The 26,029-nt window shown below is 43.1% G+C and overlaps 1 protein-coding gene across 5 annotated transcripts in view; it reads left to right on the forward strand.

Annotated features, from left to right (window-relative positions):
- KIF16B (kinesin family member 16B) overlaps positions 1 to 26,029 on the forward strand; it is a 414,534-nt gene that overhangs the window by 215,094 nt on the left and 173,411 nt on the right. For 3 of the 5 annotated variants that reach the window (XM_069768754.1, XM_069768753.1, XM_069768750.1), the window contains exons 18-19: positions 14,144 to 14,176; positions 14,528 to 14,581. In XM_069768754.1, coding sequence (XP_069624855.1) covers positions 14,144 to 14,176; positions 14,528 to 14,581 — 87 coding nt within the window. The remainder of the gene's footprint in view (positions 1 to 14,143; positions 14,177 to 14,527; positions 14,582 to 26,029) is intronic. The other 2 variants (XM_069768755.1, XM_069768751.1) reach the window with 1 other exon arrangement.

The following is a 26,029-nucleotide window of genomic DNA, read 5'->3' on the forward strand; positions in this document are numbered from 1 at the left end:
GTTCAGTTTTTGAGACTTCAGGTTCATCCTTCTCGCCCACTTCTGCGGCAACGTGGGTAGCTAAGGCCATGATGTGTTGGTCAGAATATTTGACCAAAGCTCTTCAGGAGAGGGACCTACCAGTGGAGTTGACAGAAATATCAAATCAAATAGCTCTAGCTGGGAGCTATCTGATAAATGCGTCGCTAGATGCAGCGAACTGTGTGGCAGCTACCATGATTAGCACCCAGAAATCTATCTCTGCACGTATTTATCCTCACCTGGAAGGTTTTCCTTTCATGGTGCAGGAGGCGTGGATCCCCCCCCCCCCCCACCACCACCACCACCACCACCACCACTACGTTTCTCCATCCCAAACATTCATGCTTTTCTCCAAGCCGGGGCTTGCACTGAGTACTCTTCTCTTAGAAGAGATATCAGCCTTGTCGGTACTTTTTCAGCGCAGGATCGCTATCAATCAACAGGTGAAAACTTTCCTACAGTGAGTCGCTCACAAGGTTCCGCCTTACAGGGCCCCCCTGATACTTGGAACCTTAATCTGGTCTTATGTGCCTTGCAGGTAGTTCCTTTAAAACGTCTTCAGGACGTCTCTTTAACTTACCTTTCCTGGAAAGTCGTATTATTGGTGGACATAACTTCAATTAGACGGGTATCGGAGCTGGCGGCCCTATCCTGCCAGGCTCGTTTTCTACTGTTCCATCAAGATAAGGTGGTGCTCAGGCCAGCACTCTCCTCTTTACCAAAGGTGGTTTCCTCGTTCCACATTAACGAGGACATCATCTTGCCTTCTTTTTGCCCAGCGCCAAAGCACCGTGTGGAAAAAGCTCTCCATACGTTAGATCTAGTGACAGCGCTGAGAAGGTATATTTCACGGACAGCAACTTTTCGGCAGATGGATGTGCTGTTTGTCCTCCCTGAGGGTCACAGGTAAGGACTCGCTGCCTCGAGATTGACCATGGCCAGGTGGATAAGATCAGCTGTTAAGGAGGCCTACTGCGTCAAGGGCGTGGTCGTTCCGGCCGGAATCAAAGCACATTCCATTCGGACACTGGGGGCTTCCTGGGCGCTTTGGCACCAGGCTTCAGCAGAACAGGTTTGCAAGGCTGCAACCTGGTCTAGTTTGCATACCTTTTCCAAACATTACAATATCCACATTTAGACTTCTGCAGATGCAAGTCTGGGTAGAAGGATTCTTCAGGCAACGGTAGCACATTTATAGCCGGCAGATGCCTGGATTCTATACCGGTGAGTTAATTCCCCACCCAGGGACTGCTTTAGGACATCCCACTGTCCTGTGTCCCCCAATGAGGCGAAGGAGAAATAGAGATTTTTGTGTTACTCACCGTAAAATCCTTTTCTCCGAGACGCTCATTGGGGGACACAGCTCCCTCCCTGTTAGCCAGATGGCTCTTTTTTGTTTTTTTTCTTGACTTTATCAGTCGGTGAGGTTGTTTCTAGACATGTGGTTTCTGTACTAATGCTGATTTATTTTTTGTTCTCTTACTGCTTTTGCATCAAACTGGGTTTGCCTGCGGCCAGTGGCAGGGAGTATATGGCGGAGGAGGAGCTAAACTTTTTTTATGTTTACTTAGTGTCAGCCTCCTGGCGGCAGTAGCATACACCCACAGTCCTGTGTCCCCCAATGAGCGTCTCAGAGAAAAGGATTTTACGGTGAGTAACACAAAAATCCCTATTTTTTTGTATATCTCTCATTTTTACATCAGTAGGTTATAAACATTATATCTTACTCTATTCTATAGGGACTTGGCTCACTTCATCATTGGGCTTTTTTTTGTTGGATTATACTATATTTGTACTACATTTGATCAATACTACAGTATTAATACCTCCACCTTTTGAGTATGTTACTTACACTCAACTCCTTTTTGTGTGTTTGTTAAACACACTGTAATATTCTTGATGTATTGCGATAAAACATTACATAGCACTCGGACCAGTGTTATACTGTGGGACAGTTAACATCTGCGGTTATTTTCTCAGGCCAATTCGGCAGGATTAAGCGATTGGCAGCAAGACTCTGCTCACTTGGACCCATACAAGTCTATAAGTAAGACTCAAGTTGAAATGCGTTGATCTTTCCTAACAGTGTGTTAGTGCCAGATACAATAGGTAGTGTTCATTTTAACCCCTTTCTGACATCGGGTGTAATAGTATGCCGACGTTTGCTCCCTCCCTTTGATGTGCGCTAAGCGCCGGAGCGCACATGTCTTCTGGCACAGCTGACATGTGCCTCTAATAGCCGCGGGTGGAATCGTGATCCAGCCGTGGCTGTTAACTAGTTAAATGCTGCTGTCAAACTCTGACAGCGACATTTAACGCACACTTCCGGCAAGCGTGCCGGAAATCCCGCCCATCGGTGACCCCTTCACGTGATCGCAGGTCACTTATGTGTTGGTATAACAACCAGAGGTCTCCAGCAGACCTCTGATTGTCACTGCTGGATTGCTATGAGCGCCGCTTGGTGGTTGGCGCTCATAGCAAGTCAGCAATTTTGCTACATACAGGCGATCTGATCATTGGATTATGACAGCTTCCACTCTCCCATGGAGACTATTGAAACATGTCAAAAGAAAAAAAGTTTTTTAATAATATAAAAAAAATAAAAGTTGAGATCGCCCCCCCCATTCAAAATAAAACAATAAAAAACAAATCTGTGTATGTTTGATTTTCTATCATCGCGTTCAGAATCGCCTGATCTATCAATATAAAAAAAAATAATAATAATCTGATCTAAACGGCATAACGAGAAAAAAGTCAAAACGCCAGAATTATGGGTTTTTTTGGTCGCCGCAGCATTGCATTAAAATGCAATAACTGGCGATCAAAAGATCGTATCTGCTCCAAAATGGTATCATTAAAAAGCCAGCTCAGCATGCAAAAAAATAAGCCCTCACCAAACCCGAGATCACGAAAAATGGTAATGTTACAGGTATCAGAAAATGGTGCATTTTTTTTTTGTTTTTAATAAAATTTGGAATTTTTTTTCACCACTTACCGTAGATAAAAAATAACCTATACATGTTTGGTCTCTATGAACTCATAATGACCTGGAGAATCATCATGGCAGGTCTGTTTTAGCATTCAGTGAACATGATAAAAACAAAACACAAGCAAAAAACTGTGGGATTGCACTTTTTTTGCAATTACACAGCACTTTGAAGTTTTTTTTTCCTGTTTTCGAGTACACGACATGGTAAAACCAATGGTGTGGTTCAAAAGTACAACTCATCCCGCAAAAAATAAGCTCACACATGGTGTCACAAAGGTGAAACTTGTCTATCATAGGGAAAGCCTACAACCTGCATTTTGGCTACAGAATAGGAGACCAGGACAAGAGTTAAACTCCACACATATGCTGCAATAGACATGCATCACATCTTGCCGAATGGTGGCATGGGAAGAGAGGCAATCTATGCCTTTTGCAGTCCTGGTGCTCTCTAGAGAGCCAACCGATCACATTGCCTGTTGCAATTTCCGCATGGTGCTCCCCATTAGGAAAGGAGTTTCAAGGAAGAAGTGGTAGACTTTAAAGTATTCAAACATTCCAACTGCAATACGTCCAGTACCACATACACAAGAAATGCTGGGTCCAAAACCACCAGAAACCTTTTCAATCAAGTCAAGTGAGGAAGAAGAGGGTGCTTAGTGTCATGACATTTTGGTGGAGTCTGTATAAAATGGTCCGACTCCTAAAATATATAATAAATTAGGTACACCAGTACAATGCAGTATGTGCTGAAAATGTCATAAGAATTTGGGGAAGATATGAAATGTCCTATAAATGTCTGTTCTGTTCCTGATCTAAAGATCTGGGCTTTTAGTTGAGATGAATCTGTGCTGCACTTTATTTATATCCTTAGTAGTAAGGCAGTGGTGTGGAGTCGTAGAATCAGCTTACCACCTCCACCACCCTGCTCCTGACCCAGACTTTGTCAGCAACCTCAACTAAACCACCGCTTATAGCACAAAATGAACTGAAGGATATTGTTAGAGATTTGGATCTGCCCAAGTGTAAAGCTGAGCTCTTGAGTTCAAGTCTACAATAGAGGAATCTCCTAGTGGGCGATGTTCGGATTTATTTTTTCCGCAACCATGATAAAGATCTTGTCCAATACTTCTTCATGGAGGACGATCTTGTGTCATGCAACAGCGTCAACAGTTTAATGGAAGCTCTGAAGACAAGTCATAATCAAGAGGTACATAATCCAAATCAAACCAAAAAGCTGTCTTACTGCATAATGGCAATGTACTACCTTCAATTCCAGTTGCAGTCCACATGAAAGAAACCTTTGACAACATAAAAGAGCTGAGAAGAGCCTGAACTATGACCAACATTTGAGGCTCCTCTGTGGAGATAGTTGTGTAATAGAATATCACTACATTATAAGAGACTGGTCTTTCCAACATTCACTTCAGCCAGGGAGTAAAAATGTCCTGTATCCAACTCTTGTTGACCCAAATTGTTACCACCATTGCATATCAAGTTGGTGTTAATGAAGAACTTTGTAAAGGCAGTGGATAAAAATGTGAAGGCATTCATGTACACTGCTCAAAAAAATAAAGGGAACACTTAAACAACAGAATGTAAATCAAATTTCTGTGAAATCAAACTGTCCACATAGGAAGCAACACTGTTTGACAATCCATTTCACATGCTGTTGTGAAAATGGAATGGACAACAGATGGAAATTATTGGCAATTATCAAGACACACTCAATAAAGGAGTATTCCCCGCAAAGACCACATCTCAGTACCAATGCTTTCTGGCTGATTTTTTTGGCACTTTTGAATGTTGGTTGTGCTTTCACACTTGTGATAGCATGAGATGGACTCTACAACCCACACAAGTGGCTCAGGTAGTGAAGCTCATCCAGGATGGCATATCAATACGAGCTGTGGCAAGAAGGTTTGGTGTGTCAGCGTAGTGTCCAGAGGCTGGATGCGCTACCAGGAGACAGGCCAGTACACCAGTAGACGTGGAGAGGGCCGCAGGAGGGAAATAACCCTCCAGCAGGACCGCTACCTCAGCCTTTGTGCAAGGAGGAACAGGAGGAGCTTGGCCAGAGCCCTGCAAAATGACCTACAGCAGGCCAGAAATGTGCATGAGTCTGCACAAACTGTTAGAAAACGACTCCATAAGGATGGTCTGAGTGCCCGGCGTCCACAGATGGGCTTGTGCTCACAGCCCAGGCATTTGCCACAGAACACCAGGATTGGCAAATTCGCCACTGACTCCCTGTGCTCTTCACAGATTAAAGCAGGTTCACACTGAGCACATGTGACTGACGTGACAGAGTCTGGAGATGCCGTGGAGAGCGATTTGCTGCCTGCAACATCCTTCAGTATAACCGGTTTGGCAGTGGGTTGGGATGGCATTTCTTTGGAGGGCCACACAGCCCTCCATGTGCTTGCCAGAGGTAGCCTGACTGCCATTGGGTACCGAGATGAGATCCTCAGACCCCTTGTGCTGGTGTGGTTGGCCCTGGGTTCCTCCTAATGCAGGACTATGCCAGACCTCATGTGGCTGGAGTGTGTCAGCAGTTCCTGCAAGATGAAGGCATTTAAGCTATGAACTGGCCCGCCCATTTCACAGATCTGAATCCGATTGAACACATCTGGGACATCATGTCTCGCACCATCCCCCAACATCCTGTTGCACCACACTGTCCAGAAGTTGGCGGATGCTTTAGTCCAGGTCTGGGAGGAGATCCCTCAGGAGACCATCCACCACCTCGTCAGGAGCATGCCCATGCGTTGTAGGGAGGTCATACAGGCACGTGGAGGCCACACACACTACTGAGCATCATTTTCTTGTCTTGGGGGATTTCCACTGAAGTTGGATCAGCCTGTATCTTCATTTCCACTATGTAATGAATAAAAATTTACAACTGGAATATTTCATTCTGTGATCTCTAGGATGTGGGATTTTAGTGTTCCCTTTATTTTTTTTGAGCACTGTATCTTATTGATACATTTCCAAGGTTGAGTGAGGCAAAGATACAGATTTTTGTTGATCTCAGATTCGTAAGTTATTCAAGGTGAGGAGTCTCTGTTGCATGGCACGGAAAAGGCTACATGGATGGCATTCGCATTAGTGGTAACTAATTTTTTGGGAGACTCGAGCAGAGAACTATGAAGAGTGAGGGGGAAATCTCAAAACATATATGGAACTTGGCTGTAGCATGTCTTTAAGATTCATTTCTTACATTTGCATCTAGAATTTCCTCCACCAAACTGCAAAGCAGTGAGCAACGAGCATAGTGAGAGACTTCACCTAGATATTGCGGCTATAAAGAAAAAATATCAAGGAACATGGAGTCCATCAATGCTTGCAGATTACTGTTGGACAATTGTAAGAGATGATCCGATGTAGAAGTAGAAGAGAAAAGCAAAAAAGAATTGTCACTGAATTAACGGTCCCTTAGCACTAGGCTTGAGCGAAACGGATCGGGCAAATTCAAAAGTCGCCGACTTTTGTCAAAGTCGGGTTTCATGAAACCCGACCCGATCCTAGTGTGGGATCGACCATGCGGTCGGCGATCTTCGCGCCAAAGCCGCGTTTAGTATGACGCGCTTGGCGCCTTTTTTTCAGCCAATGAAGGAGCGTGGGTAGAGTGATGACATAGGTCTTAGGGGCGTGGACGCCTATCGCCATCTTGTCGCTTGTGCGCTGTAGCGATTTGCAATGTGTAACACCAGCTTATCTGTTCAGGGACGGAGGAGAGCGAGAGAGAGACCCATTGACTTTGCATTGGGTTTCGTGTTTCGGTCGATCCCCGACTTTTCGCCATAATCGGCCGATTTCACTCGACTCGACTTTTGACATAGTCGGGTTTCGCGAAACCCGACTCGACCCTAAAAAAGTAAAAGTCGCTCAACCCTACTTAGCACTTTTCTCACTTCCTTTATCAATGTGTCTGTGTCTAAAAGGGACCCAAATTCCAACTGTGACCAGCGTGAGTGTTTTAAACTCCAAGATTTGTTTAGATGCTGACACAAGTTTCTCCTAATCCCTGATTACAAAATTGGAGTTTAGAAGACTCAGCCTGGTCACAGTTGGAATTTGTGTCTCTTTTAGGCTACTTTCACACTAGCGTCGTGTGACGGACGTCGCAATGCGTCGTTTTGGAGAAAAAACGCATCCTGCAAAGTTGCCCGCAGGATGCGTTTTTTCTCCATAGACTTGCATTAGTGACGCATTGTGACGTATTGCCACACGTCACATCCGTCGTGCGATGGATGCGTCGTGTTTTTGGTGGCCACAACGCACTAAAAAGTTCAATGTAACGTTTTTTTTGTGCATCGGGTCCGCCATTTTCGACCGCCCATGCACGGCCGAAACTCCACCCCCTCCTCCCCGGAGCTCACAATGGGCAGCGGATGCGTTGTAAAACTGCATCCGCTGCCCACGTTGTGCTAATCACACTGTCCGTCGGGCAGACTGTTTGCGACGCCCTGTACCAACGGACTAGTGTGAAAGTAGCCTAAGACACATTGATAAAGGGAGTGAGAGATTTGCTAAGGAAGCTCTAATGAATAAAGCATCTAAAGTGCTGCGGAATATGTTGGCGCTATAGAAAGAAATGTATTATTATAATGCACTTTACCAATATTCTGCTATACAATAGGTTGTAAAGTGCCTCTGAAAACCTCTACGGCCCCACAGACTACACCTAGTCATTTACAGACATATGCACCCCATTCTAGAATGGATGTCCTGAGCCTGTAGTGTTTTGAAGACACTCATTAGACAATTGGAATCCACTAGATATTATTTTTAACATTGGACGTCTCCATCTTTCATCGTGTAATGTCTTCTGAGGAGTTTTTCTAGCCAGAAGGACAAAACTCGTTGAGATACATTTTTTAGATTTTTTTTTTTTTTTTTTAATGGGGAGATTTTCTGTTTTGTGTTTGTGTTGTCTTGTCAATTCTCTGTCACGCTAGGAATTGAAATACGTACGTGCACCATGTTGTAGATTATTTAATGGATATTTTTTCAATAAAATGTTTTTATTATCCATTAATTGTAGCAGTAAATGGGAAATTCTTTGATATCATAAAAACAAGAGCCGACTAAAAACTTTCATTGTCAGATATGTAGAACAGTGTAATGTTTGCATTGCTCTTTTTGAGGGTTGATAAATGCATACCCTTTCCGCAGTGTTATTTTCCTTCTATGTAATTTCAGTAATTCGATATTTACACACGCCATTTATTCATAAGCAAAACAACATTCTGCTTTTAAATAGCGGTCATGAGAGTCTGGTAGAAGTCTAGCGTTGGTTGACGGCAGATCTGTTTTCCATTAGTGTGTATTCATTTTCCTGCTAAGGTTCTGTGAAGTATCCCATATCTATAGATGAGACGTGTCTAGTGCTCTCTATGTTCCAGCCGAAAGTGCCTGTGAAAATCTTCTGTCGTTTTATTGCGTACATCTCTTATTTGACCATCCCATGTGATTGAATTACTTTAAGCTTGTTTTTTGCTTTGCTTGAACCTAAATAAACATTTGTGATGTGATATACACAGCTTATAGTGTATTATTTAATTGCCATGTCATCTGTTAACAATAGCGTGCAGACATCTCCATCGCTCTGTACAAAGTGCAGGAGACTAGCTGTAGGGTCTGCCATGAACTGAACATTTCTACTTTCCAATTGATTTCAATCAATGTCTGGACCACGCTGAATTACAGTAACTGCCTGTGGCTCCAAGATTCCCTCTCGTACCACCCCTCCCGTGTGCCCAATCTCTTCTATTTACTTATCCATCCGTGGCCAATATTTTTATGTATGTGAAGCCACTATCCTTCTGTACTCTACATGTTCATCCAGTTTATTTTAAGTAAACTTGAACCTTGCCTTTATAATTTCCATAGAGAAACATTGAGGCTTTTTCATGTTTCCATAGTTGCATTAATCTACAATTTTTCTCCAACTTTCAAGCCCCCAACAGTCTGTGTGAAGCACCAGTGATATCCGGACACTTTGTTAGGATTTACATTCAGTTGGTATTTTAATTCTGAAAACAAAATAATCCCTTAACTGAATTAATATCTAAACCCATAGAAGGGATGGAAAAGACCCCAAGAATATAATAGTATATGATATACACCATTTGTCTTTTTTTCTAGATCTAAGGGGGAACATTTCTGCTTGTGAAGAGTGCTAAGCAGCAGAGATGGAGACATAAAAAGGCCATGCAATGCTCCTTTAGGGATTAAATATGCATATTGCCTTTTTAGAGCAAAAGAGGACTACTACTCTAGTGCTATATTTTGGGATAGCAATCCTAAAAGTCAATTTTGACCCTTTATCGAGCCTTGCCATGTAACTAATGAAAAGAAAGCCAAACCAGACAAGCCATTTGCAGAAACGTGTTTCATCATTTCTGCCCCTAATCAGTGCAAAGCGAGATCATGGGGAAAGGCTCCTTACAGGGTCAATATTGACTTTTAGGATTACTACTTAAATAGCGGTCACTTGAGTTTTTTGCAGAGAATATCTGCAGATTAAAATTTTTCTGGGCATTTACCGATTTGATTTAAAATAGACACACGGTTCACATTTCATCAACTTTTTCCCAGCCGTAAATGACTGTTTATAGGAAAAAGATTGTATATAACTGGACTGTAAATGCAGATTATAATTATAACTAATTACGGTAGTTAGACTTTATATTTAATGTCTTGCAAACTGACATTTATCAAACCCAAGGGTCAATGTGACATCTCTTAGTTTAACAGGTTTTTTTGCATAAATCATTTGTATATTTGATAATATAAAATATCATTGGGGGAAGTGGCATTTTCCAGCTGCCGGTAGATCCCATTTCCCTACCCATAGACTCTATGTAAATGTTTACAAAACTCTTCAGTTAGAAAAAAAAATATTTCTGAAGTAAAGATAGGGGAGGATGGGGGATTCAGCTGCAGTTTCTTTGTGTCTGCGAGACTGCTAACTGGAGGGGAAAAGGTGTATTAGGTGGGTAAACTGATTGGTTTAAAGAACACAGCACATCTTTGACATCCCCCTTGAAAGTGTCCACCTGCTAATCGGCAACAGAAAAAAAAACTCAATTCCCAAAATTCTGGTTGGACATATTTAGAGTTGCATGTAATCTAAATGCATGTACAGCTGCCATAACGACAGTTGGGGAATCTCCTTGTGCAATAATTATTAAAACATGGTGCAAAAATGTTGTAGGCCCAAGCTGTAAAGCAGCTAACCCAAAACACATGTATTTTTTAATGTAGTATTTTTAACGTGTCTGTTCTGCAGCACACTGCTGCATAGCCATTTACTTCCTTTGTTTCTGCGGTGTGAGGGAATGGCTCCCCTTTGAGTTAAGAATTCTGGTTCGGTAGTGTGACACATTAATGATCTGTCGTTGCTTGTCCTGAAGTCTGTTATCATTATATTTACATAGAACAGGTAATTTGAAAAAGCACATGGCTTGGCAAAATAAGAACAGTGATATGGAGAACTGCTCTAGAATCTGCTGAATGGGGCAGGAATTGTGATTTTGCAGGACTAAATACAGGTCAAAAGCTGAGGTAAACCAGGATGAGCAGCTAACTGCTTTATAATTAAAAAAAATCAGTAAAGGTGGCTGGTATCTCAGGAGTTAACTCCTTTTTTTGGAATGTAGCTACTGGGCTTAAGGCCCCTTCACATTTAGCGACGCTGCAGCGATACCGACAACGATCCGGATCGCTGCAGCGTCGCTGTTTGGTCGCTGGAGAGCTGTCACACAGACCGCTCTCCAGCGACCAACGATGCCGGTAACCAGGGTAAACATCGGGTAACTAAGCGCAGGGCCGCGCTTAGTAACCCGATGTTTACCCTGGTTACCATGCTAAAAGTAAAAAAAAACAAACACTACATACTTACCTACCGCTGTCTGTCCTCCAGCGCTGCGCTCTGCTTCTCTGCTCTCCTCCTGTACTGTCTGGGAGCCGGAAAGCAGAGCGGTGACGTCACCGCTCTGCTTTCCGGCTCACAGACAGTACAGGAGGAGTGCAGAGCGCAGCGCTGGAGGACAGACAGCGGTAGGTAAGTATCTAGTGTTTGTTTTTTTTTACTTTTAGCATGGTAACCAGGGTAAACATCGGGTTACTAAGCGCGGCCCTGCGCTTAGTTACCCGATGTTTACCCTGGTTACCAGTGAAGACATCGCTGGATCGGTGTCACACACGCCGATCCAGCGATGTCCACGGGAGATCCAGCGACGAAATAAAGTTCTGGACTTTGTTCAGCGACCAACGATCTCCCAGCAGGGGCCTGATCGTTGGTCGCTGTCACACATAGCGATTTTATTAACGATATCGTTGCTACGTCACAAAAAGCAACGATATCGTTAACAATATCGTTATGTGTGAAGGTACCTTTAGATTGTATCCTTTGTAAGATAAAAGCTCTAACAACAGGAGACTGACAACATTGTGAAAAAGCAAGTACATTGCAAACTTGCGTATTTTCATGCTGTCTAGCTATACCAATTTCATAACATGTAAAGATCCCTAAAAGCATGTCTTAATTGACATGTTATTTTGTTTACAAATATCTTACCTGCTGTCAAAATGTTTAATGCTTGTTTTTAAAGTTTGTGTGATAAAACTATAATCTCAGTTACAGATATAATGTGATAGTTCCACTCGAGATCTTCAGGCTGTGTGCACACGTTCCAGATTTTTCGCGTTTTTTCCGCTATAAAAACACGATAAAAGCGCATACATATGCATCCCATCTCTTATAATGCATTCTGCAATTTTCGTGCGTATGTTGCGGGTTTTTTCCGCGAAAAAAAACGCTTCACGGTAAAAAAACGCAGCATGTTCATGAATTTTGCGAATTTCCCACTATATTATTGCATTGGGAACCTCCGGAAAAATCCGCCAGAAAAATGTGAAAAAAAAAACGCATGTGGATTTCTCGCAGAAAATGTCCGGTTTTGTTCAGGTAATTTCTGCAAGAAATCCTGACATGTGCACATAGCCTCATACTTCTAAGGGAAGGTCATTTCTGGGACACTTGAGTACAGAGAATTGACATACCTACTGAAGTTACATTACTTCATTCACTGCATGCCATAGAGAAATATTTAACCTGATGCTGGCTTATGACGGTGTTCATTGGCATATATTGTTTTACGAGCCAGAAATTTTTCAGCTTTAATATGAATGTTGGTATTTTTCTCCTTTTTACTACCAATTTCCTAATGTTAATATTTGACCCACTTGTGACAACTCTGTACCCACTTTGCAATTTACGGTATTTAAAAACAAACAAACTTGCTTTACGAACACTCCCTGGTTCCAGCCTTTGAGTCTTGTCACTGTCTTCAGAAGTCTGGTATTGTCTGCAGCGCTGTTGTCATCTCGGGCAGAGCTGCTGAGCTCTGTTATTGTCTGCAGCGCCATCCACGTGACATCAGCACTGTAGCCAATAACAGACAACATGTCGTTGCCAAGACTTCTCATCGGACCTTGAAAGGGTGAATAAAGCACAGTTTTGCGTTTGTTTTTTTCAAACAAAACATGTTTTTTCCAAAATCAGTAAACTCCTTTAATTCTGAAATAAGTCCTGTACCGCATTGTACTTTATTAGATTCACCCTTTACGTACCTTTTATTTTGTTGTAATTTTTTTTTGTCGTGTTTAGCCATGATGTAGGGGAAGTTAATAGTGACAAATGGAAAATCTCAGAAAGATGATGATAAAAGTTAAATAAACATCTTCTAAGACTTCCCCACTGAAATATTTACTCACACAGTTAGATGTTTTCACTCTTGTAAAGCTGATGGAGAGGAGCAGAAAATGGCGTTAAAGGAGATCTCTCATCAGACTATTCTTCCCTGGCAACATGGTATAAGACGAGGACCGCTGTTCAATTACCACGAATGGCCCCAAAAAATATTATGCCATTTGGCTAATGGAGCCTAACAGAGAATGCGGTGGACTTGAGGAGAGAATTTTCTAAGCTGCAAAGTAACTATATGTATTAAAGGCAGCATCAATCTTCTGCAAAAGAGAGAGGGAAAGCATTATCATCAAGAATGTGGCAGATTTCCGCATTCAGCAGAATCATCGGCACTCTAGACCTTTTGGGAGGATGAATGGTTTTACCTTGTACATACAGCAACACATGCAGAATTACAGGAGAAACCAATACAAACCACAGAGGTTACACAGTACAGTATTAAGACGCTAACCATTAACACATCACATCTGCACAACACAGTCCCGATTGTTTAAGCCTGCAGCTGTTGCATACTCAAACAATGAATAAAATAGATGAGAGTGCTGGTCAATCAATCTGAATAATTTTTTTTTTCAATTTGGGCTTATAACAGGGCGAACTTGTCGACAGATATATAGTCTGGATTTTCACACGGTGATATATACCATAGTCTGGATTTTCACACTTTGTTTGTGACGTGGTAGTGTCACAATAATTTTGATGCGCTTTCCTTGGCATAAAAATGCTAAAAGTAGCAAAATGTTTGCACAACATCACCTTTTGCAAAAAGTTTGTAACCTTTCCAGTTTTATGCCAGAACTCTCCAGAAAACCGATGAATCGGATTCTGTAAGTTTTGGTAGTTGATAACCTTGGCTCTAATGTGAAAGAGAAAATGTCCAGCTCATCCGCATATGATCTCAGGCATTGGCGTCTATTCCTAAAGGCTGTTAATCCAAGGAAAAGGAGAGGTCCATCTTCACAAACATGAAAATGTTTATTCGTGGATGAGTACAGTACAAACAAGATTAAAATATCATGGTAGATAAGTACTTAAAACATCATGTTGTTTTATGTTTTAAGGACTTATCTATCATGTCTAGTCTTGTTTGCACTGTACTCGTACACGAATAAACATTTGAATGTTTGTGAAGATGGACTTTTCCTTTTCCTGGGTTCTGATGTACCTATATTGAAGCCTCCTTTAGCAGTGCCAATGTTATGTCTTTTGAAGTCAGTCTATATGTGAAATGCTTATTGAGGTCATTATTGGCCATATGTGCACTTTTGGACGGTAGATAGGAACATAGTTACTTCTTATTTTTACTTTTAACCTTTTCACGATTGATCACTTTGCTTTCTCTCTACCTTCGGTGGCAGCTTTTTCCCTGTAAAAGGACCAATCTGTCTAAGGTAGAGAAATTCAATTTCTATATATTGATTGCCGTGTCTGAATGTAGTGAACTTGCACGGTCTGTGCTAATCATTTATCCGTCTTAGTTAACATTACCACTTAAATAGTTTCTCCCAAGAAATTCATTTACATTTAAACTTTCAACTAGATGTGCCCATCAGCTGGAAACCTAATTAGTGGCTCTGGTCAAACCCATTTTTCATCACTCGTGAAATAAAGAAAAAAAAAATTATAGTAAACCATCTCGCCTTAAAATTTCCATTAAATACATTTTCCATGGTCTTCATTCATTGCTTCCTTCCTCTTTGCTCATAAGTTCCTTATGTAACTTTGTTCTCCGTTCTTACCAGACTCGAATTTGAAAGGCAACAAAGAGAAGAACTCGAAAAACTGGAAAATAAAAGGTATATTATAAAGAAAACCTTGTTATTCTTGTCAGTGTCATTTTATTTCTACATTTTTATATTTTTTTTTTCTTTTACTACTATTTTGTTTGTGTTTGGTTAGATAGAACTGTCAGACATTGACAAAAGAAGAAAGCTTGTTTGTGAAGACAGGGTCAAGGATGGGTGACCAACAATGTGATGGTGCAGAAGAATGGATTAAAGTGCACTTAATTTATCACAAATGATTATTTTTAAGTCACCTTGAAGATTTTTTTTTTTTCGTGGATCTGATAAAATTCGGCTGAAGAGTAAATTGTATAAATTATCGAAATTAAAAATTATCTACTTATTAACTCTTGCTCCATTCTTTGGGTTCCATCTACCCACATTAGTTTTGTTGGCCTCATGAGAACGGTGAGGCCAGAGACTGTTTGCTACCCTGAGTATAATCTCTGGCTATGTGCTGTAGACTGCTGCCTGCATTGGCCTTGTGTATAGATGCCACCCAAAGACGATGGGGAAATGGTAGACTTATTACATAAGTAATGCAATTCTTTTTTGGGCAGGGTGGTGTTTGGGGTGGAGAAAGAGATGGAATTTCTGTTATGTGGATGCATAGGGACGTTTCCAAATGTTTTCTATCCGTTGCTAATGTGATTTCCAATACTTCATTATGTGTAGGTGTATGTAGGATCCCAAAAAATAACTTTTCCTTAGCAACATGCAAAACTTGTCAAGAGTTGACCACTACTAGGACAACCCCTTCTTGAGCTAAATGTCCCAATAAAATAAAAATCTTGGCGTCACTATCCCCGCCTACGTATGGTTTGAACATGGAGGAAGTGGGAGAGCATCTACAGCCTGGACTTCCGCTTTATGTTCAATCCATATGTTGGCGTGACAGTGACTCCAGTGCTGATTGGGCGCTAAGGTCAGGTGTGACAACACCGCATGAGAGCCCTGGGAAGAGCGAGTGCGGACACCGCGGGAATGACGCCGACATGGGAGGGGAGTATATTTTTATATTATCAGGGCCAAACATTTAGTTCAAGAAGGGGTTGTCCTAATAGTGGACTGCCCATTTAAGGAATCTCAGCCCTTTACATGGCTTAACTTGTAAAGAATGTTTTTAAAAACTTTTTTTTTTTTTTCTTTTTGTAACGGCTCATGCAGACGACTGTTTGGTCAGAGTACGATCCAACAAAATATTGGATTGCATTCTGACCATTGTTATTTTATGGGTCCGTGCACAAGTTCGATTTTTTTTTTTTAATTATTATTTATTTATTTTTTCCTCGGACATAATCTGCCCCAGGAAAAAAATAAAAACATGCGTGATTTGTATCTGATATTCTGATTGCACTCTGCAATACAAGTCAATGAGTCTGTGGAAAAATATCAGAGCGCACTCAGTTGACATCAGTGCAGTTTGATTTTTCCATCTTCTGCTCATCTGATCACAATAATCGGTACGATTTTCTTGATGAGAGAAAATATGATCATATGACCCTAGCCATACAAAGATCTATAATGGAGAACCCCTTACAATTCAATTATTGAAATACCTTAAAGGGGTTGTCCATTCCAATTTGATAAGTCTGCATTCACTCCTGTCTCACTGCAGACTTATGAATCCTCGCCAGCGCACGCATTGTGCGCTGCAGGGATTCACTGGTATCAGACCCAGGAGCGGAGGATATGTATGACTTATACATACTCGTGACCAGTGGGCGAGGCCTCGCTCCAGACACATACAAGTGTATGTATGTATGTGCGCCCACTGTCTGGGAGTATGTATAACTCATACATACCCTTTGGCCCCGCACAGAAACTGGCGAATCCCCGCAGCGACAGTGCCTGCGCTGGGGGGATTCATAAGTCTGCGGTCACAAAGAGGGGCTGCAGACTAATCGATTTGGACCGGACAACCCCTTTAAGTAGTTAATTATGACCCTTTCCCCATAGTTTATAATTAACTAGTATACAGTGGCTTGTGAAAGTATTCACCCCCTTGGCATTTTTCGTGTTTTGCTCCCTCACATCCTGAAATTTCACTTTTTTTCATTTTCTTTTTATTTTTTCTTTGAGGGTTTCCATCATTTCATGTAAAGATTGTGCATAGTATACCTATGACTATGCACATTTTGTTTTCTTTCTATTGTGAAGCAAACAACAAATAAGGCAAAATAAGAGAAAACCTCAGTTTGCGTAACTATTCACTCCCTCTAAAGTCAGTACTGTGTGGAGCCTCCTTTTGCGGCAATTACAGCTGCAAGTCAATTTGAATAAGTCTCTGAGCTTTCCTCATTTTGCTACTTGGATTTATTCCCATTCATCAAGGCAAAACTGCTCCAGCTCCTTCAAGTTAGATGGTTTCCTCTGGTGAACAGCAATCTTCAAACCACTCCAGAACATTTACGCTGTTCCCCTTAAACCACTCCAGTGTCACTTCATCAGTATGGCTTGGGGTCATTGTCTTGTTGGAAGGGTACCCTCCGTCCAAGTCTCAAATCACTGACAGACTGAAATAGGTTTGGCTCAAAGAAATCCCTATATTTTGCACCATCTATCTTCCCCTCGACTTGAATGATTTTTCCTGTCCCTGCTGCTGAAAAACATCCCCACAACATGATGCTGCCACCACCATGTTTTACTGTGGGGATGGTGTTATTGGGGAGATGTGTGTTAGTTTGGCACCAGACATAGCAATTACCTCAGTAGCAAAAGTTAAATTTTGGTCTCCTCTCACCACAACACCTTCCTCCATACATTTTTGGGGAGTCTCCCACATGTCTTTTGGCAAATCTTTGTGTGCAATTAAAGGCTTTTTTCTACACACTCTTCCACAACGGCCACCTCTACGGAGTTTGTTTGGTTAGTGGTGCCTCTTGCTTAATGGTCTTGCAGCCATTGTGGCCTTTCCGCAAAGTAAAGTGAATATACTGACCGACCATGTGACACTTAGATTGCACACAGGTGGACTTCCTTTCACTAAGCATGTGACTTTCAAAGGGAATTGCTTGCACAAGAAATTTTTAGGTGCTTCATAGCAAAAGGGGGTGAATACATATGCACATGCCAATTTTTAGTTATTTAGTCCCATAAATTTAATTTATGCCAACATTTCTCACTTCACCAACTTAACTATTTAATGCTGATGCATCTCACACAAATCAGATTACAGAAATATTTAAACACAGGTTGTAATGTAGGAAATAGGTAAAAGGTAAAAAGTGTGAATACTTTTGCAAGCCCCTGTATTTCTGTTAAATTTGAACCTAATTTTATTTTGCAAAGTTATTCTGCAGCCAATGGCTACTTTCATTTCACCTTTTCTCCTTGATGTTCCAAAGCATTATTCATGAAATTTCCCTCACATTCTTGTGTGCCGTGTGGCCCTGAAAACCCAAATCCATTTAGAAGAAAGACATGAAGAAATTGGTGCAGTTTGTCAATTTTCGAGATTAGGCCCTTAATGTGAATGCAGTTTCCAAAGCAGTACTTTATATCGCAAATCAAAAGATGGCTGTCTCCTTTTTTAATAGAAAACATAAAGATATGTCAGTCAGAATTCACTTGCAAATCTCTGAATTTGTGCAAGTGCCTACGCATCCATTACTTTAGAGTTTTACCAGCAAAGAAAATAGTTTAAAAGCATATCTCAGGATACATTTGAATAATTCAGAGAGGATCGCGTACTTTGGGATGAAAGTGTTCCTGCTTACACTGCAAATGCATTTGTCCTCGAACCATTTTGACTCTGCAAGGATATAGAAATATTTTTGTCAAATGCAGCATTCTACACTCCTTTTCTTGAAAACATCAGCAATATTTGTCATTCATAATCCGTATCCCAAAATGTGCACAAAAGGAGAAGTGTGGACCCGTTTAGACATCCAAATCTTGCAAGAGACTGATTTATGGGCTCCAGATCCTTAGCAAGTTCTGGGTCCGTCCTATTCAAATGAATGGAACTTGCGGGACCCCATGTGCTGTGTCCTAAAGTAATTCCAATCAAGTTAATGGAAGGGATTTGGAGAAAAATAAAATCTGCTATTTATGAAGATTCACCTAGGGTACTTTACACTTACAAATGTTGCACTGCTAATCTTCAGCAAATCCCTATCAAACTAAACATTTTCTTAATGCGGGTTTATTGTGGATTCTGATGTGGATTTATTAGATTTCACCCGCAAAGCATGAATTGACATTCGGTAGATTTAATATTGGTATTACTGGTCCATTATTTACACCATGTTGATTTAGTTTAGTAATATCCCATCCATTTTGGTGCTATTGTAATGCTTTTGAAACCCAGTCAGGTAGTCTGTACAACATATCTGCTCCGTCTGAACATTACTTAATGGGTTCTCTCTACCAGTGCTGCCACCAGCAATTTCACGGCCCCATACTGGGAACATTTTCGGGCCCCCGTGAGACTCTGCCCAGGCTCCACCCCTCGACCCTTCCACAGCCCCACCGCCTACTCTTGGAAAAACTCCAGTTCTGCACAACATCCTCACCAATCACAAATTAACAGTTCCCATTAAAAGCCATGTCACATACATGGCGGGCGTGCACCGCAAATGATCACTTTCAGGCCCTCAACGCCTGCATACAATGTGCTGCAAGGTCCCAGGACATGCCTGCAGTTTAGGAACAAAGGCCTCTGTTACGGCCATATAATGTAAGTAGCTGCGGCTATGGGTGACTGTGTCAGGCCATAGGTGCAGTAGCTCAGCTCTGTTGCCTTAGTGCCAGGTGCACATCCCAGTCCGGGCCCCCCCTCTTTGCTTCTGCTCACTGGGCCCCATCCCCCAGTAATGACAGTAATGCCCTGATGGCAGCCCTTCTCTCTATGCCGCAAGAAAACTTTAGCACAGAAAAAGATTTTTCCATTTGCATCATATTGGGTTGCCTAGTAGGTTGCTGTGTCTAAGATTAAAGATCCTTGCTTTCCCTGTACTTATGTTTAGGCTTATCCATGACATCTGCTATAATATTATAAGGGAAGGAGAACATGTGTGCCCCAACGGTACAAAGCGGTAACCGCTTCGGCCATGCCTAACACCAAGGCTAAGTTCACACATTGCTAATTAGTGTGGATTTTCAGGATAGATTTGTGTCCAGTAAAACAACCATTTCAGGAAATCATATTCGCATGTTTTCCCTTCCCCCATGACGGCACACCTGAGAGAGGGGATCCGCCCAGTCAGGACAGGAAACCCTACTGAAAATAAAAGGGCGGTACCTCTCTGTCGCTTCAGTTGGGTTTCCTGTCCTGACAGGGACCCTTGTGCTGAACACGGCGGTGATTCCCCTTACCCAGGTCCCGTCACGGCGTGGAAGAACAGGCAGCGCCTGTGCGTCGGAGTTCGGGTCCTGGATGCGCCGTCCGCGGGTCCTCTGGGTCTCTGCGTCCGAGCGGGCGTTTTGGCAGCATGGTCAGAGGGCCGGGTTCCTTTTTCATGGCTGCCACGCCGCCCTCCCCTCTCTGCCGGCGTCCAGGTGCGGTGGCCGCTTCCGGGTCGCTCGTCTGACGTCACGCGCAAGGCATGCTAGGAATGGGCGTGCCCGCGTGACGTCGGGGGCGGGCGCCGGATCCAAGATGGCGGCGCCCATGAAGAAACGCCGGCCGGTGAGGGGGAACTCCGGCGAACCGGCAGAGAGAGGGAGGGGTCACTATTGGGCACCGAAGGAGGCGGGGAGTGCAGTGGTCCCTCCATAAAAGGGTGCTGGACCACAGAAGACGCGCTGATGTCCAAAAACTTCACCATGGAAGTGGGACAACAGGAGCAGCAGCAGCCGCCTTCACAGCAGCAGCAGGAGCTCTCACCAGATGCCTTACCGAGCCACCAGCATGCCAGGAGCAGTCGCTCAAGTGGTAGGAACAGCAGTCGTCCGGCAAGATTCGTCAGCGTCCAGGAGGGACGCTTCATGTGCATCTGTCCAGCCTCCAAAACCGGTACCCTTGATTGTCGGTGGTGGTGAGTGATCTACGTGAATGTCACCCTTATGGTAACAGGGTCCATTTTGTGTCTGTTTTGATCACTAGGGGTCCAGGAAAGCTGGTGGGAAAACAAAGAACCGAGAGTGTGCCCTTTGTAAAGACCCGCTTGCAGTTCAGTGGCAGAAGGATCTCTGTGCTTGACTGCATTAGTAAAACTATACAAGAAGAGACCCCTAATTTCGCCGCTAGCCTTAAAGGGACTCTGTCACCTGAATTTGGCGGGACTGGTTTTGGGTCATATGGGCGGAGTTTTCGGGTGTTTGATTCACCCTTTCCTTACCCGCTGGCTGCATGCTGGCTGCAATATTGGATTGAAGTTCACTCTCTGTCCTCCGTAGTACATGCCTGCACAAGGCAATCTTGCTTTGCGCAGGCATGTACTATGGAGGACAGAGAATGAACTTCAATCCAATATTGCAGCCAGCATGCAGCCAGCGGGTAAGGAAAGGGTGAATCAAACACCTGAAAACTCCGCCCATATGACCCAAAACCAGTCCCGCCAAATTCAGGTGACAGAGTCCCTTTAAAGCCATAATACAGGCTGAAATAAAAGACTCCTTGAAATTGGCCCTTAAAGAACCGAGGAGGAGAAGCCGTAAGGCATCTACAGAGTCAGATGCCTCTCAGAGACAGGGGAGTCATAAAACATCCCGGTCTCCCTCTACCTCCTCGGCCTCTGTCCAGTCTTCAGATTCCTCCTCGGACAGTGATTCAGGAGGTCGTCCATGTTTTCCAACTGAGGACGTAGATAAATTAGTTAAAGCAGTTAGGTCTGCAATGGGTCTTAAAGAGGAGAAGACACCTAGGTCACTAGAAGATGTCATGTTTGGTGGCTTAGAAGAGAAAAGGAAACGCACGTTTCCGGTTAATGCGAAAATAAAAGCATTAATTGAGAAAGAGTGGAAAAAAACTGAAAAAATGGGTTCTTTGCCCTCTTCATCCAAAAGGAGATATCCTTTTGAGGATAAAGACTCTGAGTCCTGGGAGAAGATCTCTAAAATTGACGGGGCAGTAGCCAAATGTTTAAAAAGATCATCCCTTCCATTAGAAGACTCTGGTGTTCTCAAACACCCGCTTGACAAAAAGGCAGATAGTTTTCTGAGACACATCTGGGAAGCCTCAGCGGGGGGCCTAAAGCCAGCAATTGCTGGAACATGTACGGCCCGTGCTCTAATAGTCTGGCTACAACAAATAGAGGATCAGCTAAGAAACAAAGTACCCAGAACTGACATCCTTGCAAATATATCTTTAGTGCAAGGAGCAGCAGCTTTTTTGGCAGACTCTTCTGCGGATTCCGCAAGACTAACGGCAAGAGCAGCAGGCTTGTCCAATGCAGCAAGAAGAGCTCTTTGGCTCAAAGGTTGTCCGGGGGATTTGCCATCTAAACACAAGCTGTGCTCTATTCCCTGTGACGGCCAACTTCTCTTTGGGAAGAAACTTGAAGAGATCCTGGAACATGCAGGAGATAAAAAGAATGTTTTTCCCAACATCCCTAAAGATTCTAAAAAAACTTTTTTTCGGAGGAGAAGATATAACAGAGGTCGCCCCCCAGGGGAGAGAAAAAATTGGGACTTTAGGGATAAGAGAGGACCGGGCTATATGTTTAAAGGGCCCTCTACATCGGCAAAAAAATCCCCCCAATGACATTACACCAGAAGTGGGAGGAAGACTCTCCCTCTTCTTTCCGGCCTGGGTAAATATCTCCCCCAGTACCTGGGTCATGAACATTATCAAAGACGGCCTAAAAATAAAATTTGTCTGTCCACCCAGACGAAACATTATAATAACTCCCCGAAGGAAGTCCCAGCAGGAACAATCTGCCCTAGAAACCGAGATCTTGGGACTTATCCACAAAAAGGTTCTTCAGGAGGTCCCGGTTCAGGAGGAGGGAGACGGCTTTTATTCCCCCCTCTTCTTGATCCAAAAACCGGATGGCTCTTGGAGAACTATTATAAATCTAAGGAAGCTCAACCAATCTATAGAGAACTACTCTTTCAAGATGGAGTCTATAAACACGACCATAAAACTTCTCTTCCAACACTGCTTCATGGCAGTAATAGACTTAAAGGATGCGTACTACCATATACCAATACATCAGGAATATCGGAAATACTTGAGAGTAGCTCTCTATATTCAGAATCAGGTAAAGCATTATCAATATACAGCCCTTCCATTCGGCCTGTCTACTGCCCCCAGGATTTTCACCAAAGTGATGGTGGAAGTAATGTCATACCTCCGGTCCCGGGATATAGTAATTGTCCCATATCTAGACGATTTCCTTGTAATAGGGAGGTCAGAGTCCCACTGCACTCATCAAGTATCAGTGGTAACATCAACTCTAATGGAGCTGGGTTGGATAATAAACATCCCCAAGTCCAGACTACTGCCAGTAAAACTACAGTCCTTCCTGGGGTTAATACTGGACTCTGAGCGTCAGCTCTGCCTCCTTCCAGAGAACAAAGTGGACAAGATAATAAACCTGGCCAGTACAGCAATACGTCAGCCAGCAATGACTCTGAGAAAGGCGATGTCCCTTCTAGGCTCGTTAACATCGTGTATTCCGGCAGTAGAATGGGCACAATTCCACCTAAGACAACTGCAGTGGGAAGTTCTCTCAGCTCAAAGACTATTAAGAGGGCATTTAGAAGGAAATCTATGTCTCTCCCTGGGCGTAAGGGATTCCCTAGTTTGGTGGACAGTGGAAGACCACCTGACAATGGGGGTCCGGTGGAAAAATCCGGTCAAAGACATCATCACGACTGGTGCAAGCGGTACAGGTTGGGGAGCTCACCTGAGGTCTCACTTTGTACAAGGTGCCTGGTCCATACGAGAAAAACTATGGGTCAAACGAAAAAGAGCTATGGGCAGTGGAGAAAGCCCTAAGACATTTTCTCCCTTTACTCCGGGGTCGCCATACTTGAATCCTGACGGACAATCGAGCAGTGGTGGCGTATGTCAATCATCAGGGGGGGACGAGGTCCAAAGGCCTCATGAATGCATCAAAACTACTCTTTCAATTGGCAGAACAAAACCTGTTATCTTTGTCGGCACTACACATCAAAGGCATAGAAAACACACAAGCAGACTTCCTGAGTCGCAGAGGCTTAAGACAGGGGGAATGGTCCCTAAACCCCCAGATATTTCAGCAAATAGTCCAAGCCTTGTTTGCCAGCTCACGCAACAAAAAAGTCAGAAAGTTCTGCTCCTTAAATCCAAGAGAACATCCCTTCGCAGTTGATGCCCTACTGATACCCTGGAAGTTCTCTCTGGCCTACGCATTCCCCCCGATAGTGATGATTCCAGCTGTGATCCGGAAGATCAGAGAGGATCAGGCGAAAATTATGCTGATAGCTCCATTTTGGCCAAGGAGACCATGGTTCTCCCTTCTAAGGCAGATGTCGGTAACGGACCCATGGATCCTGCCAGAGGTTCCGGACCTGCTAACCCAGGGCCCTGTAACCCACTCTCAGGTGAAGGGCTTCCATATGACAGCCTGGAATTTGAGAGGGCGTTACTAAGTCGCCAAGGATTCTCACCAGGCTTAATCTCCACCCTGTTGAAAAGCAGAAAACCCATAACTTCTAGAATCTATGGTAGGACATGGAAAAAATTTCTTGACTTCCTGGGTGAACCATTGGGGGAGGTGGCTCCAGTGGGTCCTATCCTGGAATTTCTGCAAGCAGGATTACATCTTGGGTTAGCAACCAGCACCCTTAAAGTTCAGGTTTCAGCCTTGGGGGCCCTATATAACTGTAATCTTGCCTCAAATAGATGGGTTTCACGATTTATAAAATCTTGTAGTAGATCTCGGCCGGTCGTTATCCCAAAAATCTCTCCTTGGGATCTAAATTTGGTCTTAGAAGCCCTAACTAAACACCCTTTTGAGCCCTTACAGGAGTTATCACCTAAGTTACTTACCCTTAAAACAGTTCTACTAGTAGCCTTAACATCGGCACGTAGGGTAAGTGATTTACAGGCCCTGTCAATATGCCCTCCTTATACTCAGGTTTTTGATGACAGGATTGTTCTAAGACCAGATCCGGCGTATCTCCCCAAGGTGGTTCAAAAGTTCCATAAGAGTCAAGAGATTACCTTACCATCATTCTGTAGTAATCCCAAAAATCCAGGGGAACAAAAGTTCCACATGCTAGATGTGAGAAGATCTATGTTACAATACAGATCTATGACTAGTCAGTGGAGGAAATACCAAACCCTATTCATAGCCTTTCAGGGTAGCAAAAGAGGGTGTGGGGTAGCTAAAAGTACTATTGCTAGATGGATTAGGGAGGCCATTAGCTTATCCTACTCTGCGGGTGGCACTCCGGTTCCTGAAGGCATCAAGGCTCACTCTACCAGAGCCGTGGCTACCTCCTGGGCAGAAAAGGCTGAGGTATCAATTGATCAAATTTGCAAGGCTGCTACCTGGTCCTCACCCTCAACTGTTTTCAAGCACTACCGGCTAGATCTTTCTTCCTCTGCTGACCTAACCTTTGGTAGAAGGGTACTACAAGCGGTGGTCCCTCCCTAAGGTTTCATTCTACAAAAGTCTCTAAGGTGTGCCGTCATGGGGGAAGGGAAAACACCAAGGTTACTTACTGGTAGCCGTTTTTTCCGGAACCCATGACAGCACCCGTATATTCCCCCCCTTTATCACCTTTTCGGTGTGCACTATTGTTTTGGGTGCTTTTAGTTAATATGATGTGGTGTTGGATTGCCATGTGTACTAACCAGGGGGGCCTCTCATGCTCTGAAAACCAACTGAAGCGACAGAGAGGTACCGCCCTTTTATTTTCAGTAGGGTTTCCTGTCCTGACTGGGTGGATCCCCTCTCTCAGGTGTGCCGTCATGGGTTCCGGAAAAACCGGCTACCAGTAAGTAACCTTGGTGTTTTCTGTGTGGAAATTGACTTATGGTGCAGAATTGTAAATTTGCAGCATGAACATTTTTGTGTAGGTTCTGCATGGATGTCACTTTTTGCAATCGAAAGGGGGAAATTTGCACTAAATAAACAAAAGCCCTAAGATCTACATATAGCATTCAAAAATATAAATAAATGGGTGCCATTTATGAAGCATACAGGAAGAGGGAACTTTTTTTGGTCAAAGTAACAGTTTAGAGAAAAAAGTTATTAACGTATAAAGGTAGAGAGCAAAATGGTCAAAAGTACAGTGAATAAAATAATTATGGTATGTATCCTGCAAGTAGAAAAACAAGAAAGTGATCTAATTAACACGAGAGAGAGAATTTTATTAACAAAAAGTTCTGATTATGTTATTTATTTGATGCTCCCATCGCTGCCCCTCTCGGCATGATCGCAGGGTGCCGATGAGTTCCTATGGGCTGCTGAAGACTTGCTGCCATGATAGTGCCCCCATAATGTGGCTGGTATTCATAGGAGACCATGATGTTCACTATATACTGCAACACTGTGGTATTGCAGTATATAGTATAGGCAA

The sequence above is a fragment of the Ranitomeya imitator genome, chromosome 5 (genome assembly GCF_032444005.1).
Source record: "Ranitomeya imitator isolate aRanImi1 chromosome 5, aRanImi1.pri, whole genome shotgun sequence".
NCBI classification, from domain to species: domain Eukaryota; kingdom Metazoa; phylum Chordata; class Amphibia; order Anura; family Dendrobatidae; genus Ranitomeya; species Ranitomeya imitator.